Source organism: Lolium rigidum, chromosome 2, assembly GCF_022539505.1.
Source record: "Lolium rigidum isolate FL_2022 chromosome 2, APGP_CSIRO_Lrig_0.1, whole genome shotgun sequence".
Lineage (NCBI taxonomy): Eukaryota > Viridiplantae > Streptophyta > Magnoliopsida > Poales > Poaceae > Lolium > Lolium rigidum.
Genome location: NC_061509.1, coordinates 71,701,645 through 71,708,209, shown reverse-complemented (window position 1 = coordinate 71,708,209; position 6,565 = coordinate 71,701,645). Strand labels below are relative to the sequence as shown.

The window sequence follows — 6,565 nt, the reverse complement described above, 5'->3', positions numbered from 1 at the left end:
CATGCATCATATTAACATGTGTGATAAAAAAAGTTAAAAAGACCATGGTAACGCACGAACACTCAACTAGTTTATGGTAAAATAGTTGTTGATTTTTGTTGTGAAGGACTGAGCAATGCGTAGTAAATAGATCTTGCATAGGTTTTGTAAACGGAGTTAGATGGCATTGTTGTAAATGATCGAGATATTTATTGTTTTTGTTGTTCAATTTTGGGGCAAGGGATATAGAAATGTATTGAAATTATTGAAAACAATCAGAATCATGTGATTCATGTAATTGTGGGATTAGTGTAAATATTATTGTAACTAACCAACATTTTTTTGGAATTTGTTATTTAGTATTTGGTATTGTTGTAAATATCCAGAAAGAAGTTGTTGGATTTGTTTATTGATAATTGTTGTAAACAGACAATATTTTTATTGGATTTATTGTTTATAATTGTTGTAAATAGCAACTATTTTGTGGGTTTTGTTGTTGATTATTGTTGTAAATAGAGAATATTTTTGTGGGATTTGTTTTATGATTATTGTTGTAAATAGAGAATATTTGTGTGGGCTTTGTTGTTGATTATTGTTGTAAACTAGCATTCTTTTGTTGTTGTTTTTATATTAATTATTGTTGCTAATGTCAGTCGTGTTGTAAATCCAGAACAACCGAGAAAATTATTTGTTCTTGTTTTATTGCGTGCATATTTTGCTAAAAAAGCTTTGCTACAATGATGCTTTGACTGGGTGCACCGTGCTGAAAAGGTAAGTTTGCATACCAAAGTCACATCTTATGATAAGATGCCGACGGGAAGTTGGGACCTTTTGCGATCCTGGCTGCATGTGCGGTCCTACCTACGTGAAAGCGACGTTTCTTAAGCCTGCATCCAATGGACATGTGGTCTTGTGCGGTGCCATCGAACGGTGTCTCTGCGACCGATTTCTCGCCTAGAATCAGGCGACCAGCGCCTAGCGCTCGCCTAGGCAAAGGTTTTCCAACTCATAAAACACGAACGATATTAGTTCTTGTGAAGTGATCCAGTCAAGGATATGTCAAATTGTCATTATTATTTATATTTCTCACGAAATTAAACAGTATTATGGATATGATTTTTAAAAAAAACAGTATTATGGATATGCTGCATCTATGAGTCTATCAATCTATGTATTCGACAACAGTCACATAATATAGTAGGAGCATTCCGGGGCTGAGACATGGTTCGTTGGTTGCTGCTATATTCGCCGCCATTCAACGTCATATAATCCCACGTCGACCGGCACTTCAAATGATTTTTTTTCTTACAAAATGAAACAGCTCTTCGAACTTACTGGGCGTTAATCGTGGCTGTATTTCTGGTTGCAGTCACACACATAGCCACACAGGCCATATAACCAGTTGCATCTGCAAACCGCAAAATTAGCTGACAAAATGCAACCCAGAAAAGAAAACAGATTCCATCATGTTCATGAGTTTTCCAACCAACTGTATGTATCACAGTACACCAATGGAGGATGTGATCTGAGCAGGAAAGCAACCCTGTAAGAAAAAAAGAAACACATGCTGGAAAAGAAATAACCTCTACTGCTGCGGCATGCAGAATGAAGAGTCCGAGGAACAGAATCTAGTGCCTCGACCCACGAAGGAATGCAACCATACAAAACAATGACCAGCATTGCGCTGCTGCATCGCACCATGACACCATCCTTCCAAATGGATTCTGCACTGCACAGAAACCATGGCTGGAAAGCAATAAACACGGAGAGAAAAAGAAGACAGGAACAAAATGTCCAGGATACCAACTACACTACATCCCATGAACGGGCATCATGGATGAGCCAAAAGGCCCTAACAAAGGTACTACAGAGATCCCATCGCATTAGCCTCCCGCAAGTTAAATTACATTGTCCCAACATTTTCGAGTACGCTAGCAGCAAACAAAGAGTGACAGTTGCAGAACACTAATACAAGGAAATGCTAAGTTCCTAGCTGACTAGAGAGAGCTGCTACAAAAGATTGGCCAGCTTGCAAATGGTCGCTGAGGGATAGTCATCTTGCGAGAAGAACCTATTTGCCTGGCAGGTTGTATACCTTCATAGATGTTACTGGGAACAGCCAAAAACCGACAGCAAAAAATGTTCCAGATGTGGACTGCCCAACTTTGATGGAACCGTTGTTCTCCCAACTTCATCACAGGAAGGCTCCTAAGAGGCTCCAAATGGATATCTCGCATTCAACTAGGTATAGAGAAACGCGTCTGGCAGTGAATAAGGATCGAGCTCCAAATGGCCTCGAAGCTTGCCTCCCTTCTCATTTGTCAGATGGAAGCAAGGAACCTGGTGAGAGAACTTTGGGTACTCATCCTTGCTTATTGTTTTCACAGCATCATCTCTTCTAAATACTGCTGTGTGACCATCCACCTTTCTTAAAAGCTGAACTTGTATGGACTTACCAGTGTGGGCAAGTATCTCCACCAACTCATACTCACAATTTTTGAAGTCTTGTGCAGTCCATCCAGCCCTCCAGTTCTTGTAAATGGCCCAGATCTCACCAGGGCCGGGGATTATTTCATATTCGTTTCTTCTACTAGTTGGTCTAGCAAGTACAGGATGAGAAAAGGACTCAGTATCAGTGTAAGTGATGTTACCATCTCGCCCAACAGCAACCTTAAAGGTGCCACACCCGACAGTCCGATCTTCTTTTACCAATCGTTTCTCCTCCTCTCCCAGAGGACAGACATCAAGCCATCTCGCTTTTACTATATTATTCTTGTGATCAACATTCTTGATCAAGGCATAGAAATTAGGGAACTTATCCACATCACTGTAGATAGCCCAAACCTGTCCAGGTTCGAACTTGTGAAGCAGTCTTAGTTCTGAAAATTCATAGAATTCTGAATCAGGGCACTGAAATTCTCCTTGGACAAGATCATCAGCTTCCTCATCATCTGTATCTTCTACAGCAGGTGGAATGCTATGCTCTATGTTCTTTTCCTTTGCTGCCTCCCCAGCCCTCATGGATCCCTTCCCAGCACATTTGGTGTCAAACTCCTTGCCTTTTACTGAACTGATTTCCGGAACAACAGAAGCAAAAGCCTCTTCCAAGTTAAGGGGAAGCGCTGCAGGATCAAGTTCAAGAGCCCCATCTGGAATGCCCTCTCTTTCAGTCCCACACATTATATGATGAGGGACAAGATGTGAAAACCTCAGTGTGTTATCCTGAGGTATCACGTACGGAGTTGCCTCTTTTGACTGCATAAATAAGCTAATAAAGCCTTTTATTTTTACAAGTGGCATGGCAACAATGCCAGTGCCTGCCGTCAAATCAGAGACAACTTGAACAACTTCATACTCAAAGTCTGCGTGGTTGTCTGCATCAGAACTCCAACCAATGTCCCATCCCTTGAAAAGGGCCCAAACTTCACCTTTCCTAGGATACATTTCAAACGTGCTTGCTGTCTTGCTTTTCACACAGTACATAGTATGAGAGAACATATTAGTTTCTTTAGCTGTTCCTGATTCTCCATACTTAAAACGTCCACAAGCAACAGGCAGTTCCCCATTAGACCATTCCTCCTCTGCTTTATTTGTGGGCTCAAATTCCAGCCAAACGAAGTGTACAACAAACTTCGGGGCCATTTTTACTGTTTTAATTCGGGCATAAAATCTTGGCATACAACCTTGACTATCATAGACAGCCCAGATCTGGTTGGCTCTGAACTGACTTACATCTCGAAGTTGTTCAAAGTTAAAAAATTCAGGATCCACACAGCTAAATTTGTCCTCATCTGAAGCATCAAGGTTTGGGTCCAGACCATTGCTGCTGACAGAATGATTAAGCCCCTTTGCTGAACCATTGTGTCCAGTTCCATCTCCATTCATCTTGGTTTCATTGCTTTGATCATCACCATTAGACATACCACCCTTCCTTAACCTTTTGAAATTGGAAGAATCGACAGCATCGTTGTCATTACCATCATCATCATCAGCATATTCATCATCACTCTCTTCTTTATACTTAACTTCTTGCTTCTGCCTGACTGACCTGCGGCTGTGTTCACTAGGGTTTGCATTATTTGCAGCAGCGCCATTTACAGTGATCTCTTCATCACTATCACTGGTGCTCTCCGAATCACTCGATTCAACCATGGATCTCCTGCTCCTTTTCAGTCCTGAAGTTGATGGGCCTTTCGAAGTCCGAGCGAATCTTGTATTCTCTTTTGGCTCACCTGCAGCACTAGCTCTATTACCATCTCCCCCCCTCTTTGTATTTGCAGTTGCATTACGAGATCCATAGTTAGCACGAACCCCTTGAGTGGCATAATTCCGAGCTTGCTGACCTGGGACATTTATCTGTGGACCTGGGAAATTCTGTGGTGCTCCTGCACTTCTGTTCACCCCAGCAGACTGTTGATTTACCCCAGAAGGTGCTCCTGCGCCTCTGTTCACCCCAGCAGGCTGTTGATTTGCCGCAGGAGGAACAGGTTGATTGTTTAAATCATGTGCAATAAAAGGCTTCATGCAAGACTGACAGCGGATAGCTTTCTTCAACAATGTAGTGTAGTACTGATATCTCATGCCACAGTTTGAACAGATGGTCCAAAACGTTGCCGGCCCAGCAGGATTTGTGGGCTGCTGAAGATTCACAGGTCTAACAGGAGCAGCTCTCCTTGCCTGCTGATAAGGGGATGGCCTTGCTGCAGAAACTCTGACTGAGGCTCTCCTTTTCATGTCATAGGCAGACCGTTTGGAGACGTCTGTAAGCGTCATGTTTGCTTCCCCCACTAACTTGAATGCTGCCTCTGCACCTGCAAACTTGTTCTTGTCGGGATGTAGCAAAAGGGCAAGCTTACGGTACTGCTTCTTTATTAGCGTGTCATCAGTCGTGAAAACTGGTAGCTGAAGTATTCCGTACCAGTCAGTCTCTCCATTAACCTTGGTTCCAGCAGCGCAGTGAACATCACAGACCGTTAGCATCTGCGAGACATTGTCAACCTCGGAGTAAAGTTGCTGCGCCTTGTTAATCATTTTCCTTGCAGCAACAAAATCCTTCTCCAGCATTTTCCTTTCAGCCAGAGCTTTCGCTCTAAGAGCTTCATCCTTGTTGCACTCCATGACAACAAGAGTCGGAAATGGATGTCCAAACTCCTGATCACTTTCAGGTAAGAAGTCCCAGCAACATGACTTCCCGCCAACAGTATGGAGGATATCAGTACTACTTAAAGAGCAGTACACCAAACAAACTAACTTGTCAACCTGCAGGGAATATACAAGGAACTATGGTTCAGAAATATGATAAGTATATTCGATAACAAAATGACAGAAGGCGTCTTTTTGGTATATAAAAAGCAACAAGAGAACAAAAAAACAAGCACTTGCTGCCTCGCTAAGAGACGAAATCATCTCAGGTGAAAAAAGTTGCTTTAGCATTAGTTTTGACATGGAAAGGCTGTTAGCACCCGAAACGAAATGCATAGCTACTTATTATCACCCAAAAGATGGAGCACATACATGTCATCCATGTTTTTTTTGCATTGGATATAACCATGAGCATTCTAGATCCACAAATTAGTGTGCATGTTGTAAATAAATAAATTCAGGAAAAGGAGACAGGAAAAACCAAGACACATATGCTTTCCAACAAGAATGGCATGTTCAAAATCAGTGCATGCGAGAAACAAGATAGGTATTTGATCTTATCGATTAGGGTAGTCACAGGAACTGCTTCCGTTCCTTCCCAACCACATCGGCAGAGGAACAAAACATCAAACCGAAAACGAAATACTACTAGGGAAATGATCCAATCTTGAAGCGAACAAAGGCACTCATCACCCCTAGGTAGGAACCCCCCTTTTGTCCGTATATATAAGAGAAAGGGTAAAAGTAAATCTGCACGGCACGCATCTCTGCCCGAGTTCATGGCCACAAATCGCACGTCAATTTCGCCCCTCCCCCTCCCCCCAGCCCAGCCCAGGTTCGCCGCCACGGCAGGGTTCCATTGAACGAAGGGCTCCCGGCTCATCATCGTACGCGGGCAGCAGTACCGCGCCGCCACTAACCACATGAGCCGGATGATTAGGGTTTTCTTTGGGGGGCGTTGTCGAGGAAATAATTAGGGTTTTTGTGGCCGTAACGGCGGGGAGAGGAGGCGGCGCGTACCTGATCGGCGGCGGGGGCGGTGGGAGGGACGCCGGGACGCGGGGCTCCGGGGAATGGCAGGGGGCGGTGGCGACGAGGTGGAGGGGGAGGGAGGGTTTGCGCTCGCAATCTCACGGGGAGGGGGGAGACGCCTCCGTTGGCTCGCACCAGGCAGACACTGGCCGAGAAGGAGGAGTAGCCGCGCTTGTAAAGGAGAGCGAACGTGGGGTCTCAAAGGGGATGGGAACCGAACTTGCGGTTTGGATCCAAATTTGTGTAGGGGTGCGACCGTGCGGGTCCGGTCCTTCACAAGTCGTGGTGGGTGTGGTTTCTCGTCATGACCTAGGTCGACCCCATCCGCCAGTGTGACAGCCACACCGTACAACCATGGCTTATTCATACATACATACACTCACTCTTATGAATGCACGCATATATATCATAT

The 6,565-nt window shown here is 44.1% G+C and overlaps 1 protein-coding gene across 1 annotated transcript; it reads right to left on the bottom strand.

Moving 5' to 3' along the window:
- Nucleotides 1-1,844: 1,844 nt before the first annotated feature.
- LOC124691921 lies at nucleotides 1,845-6,230 on the bottom strand. Its single transcript, XM_047225209.1, has 2 exons — nucleotides 6,142-6,230; nucleotides 1,845-5,238 (listed from the first exon to the last, which is right to left on the bottom strand). The coding sequence occupies exon 2, from the start codon at nucleotides 5,095-5,097 to the stop codon at nucleotides 2,221-2,223; it is 2,877 nt and encodes a 958-aa protein (XP_047081165.1). The 5' UTR covers nucleotides 5,098-5,238; nucleotides 6,142-6,230; the 3' UTR covers nucleotides 1,845-2,220.
- Between the last annotated feature and the right edge of the window lie 335 nt (nucleotides 6,231-6,565).

What these genes read in the sequence shown, in the direction of transcription:
- LOC124691921 (XM_047225209.1), bottom strand. Translation starts at nt 5,097, where the DNA reads ATGGAGTGCAACAAGGATGAAGCTCTTAGAGCGAAAGCTCTGGCTGAA.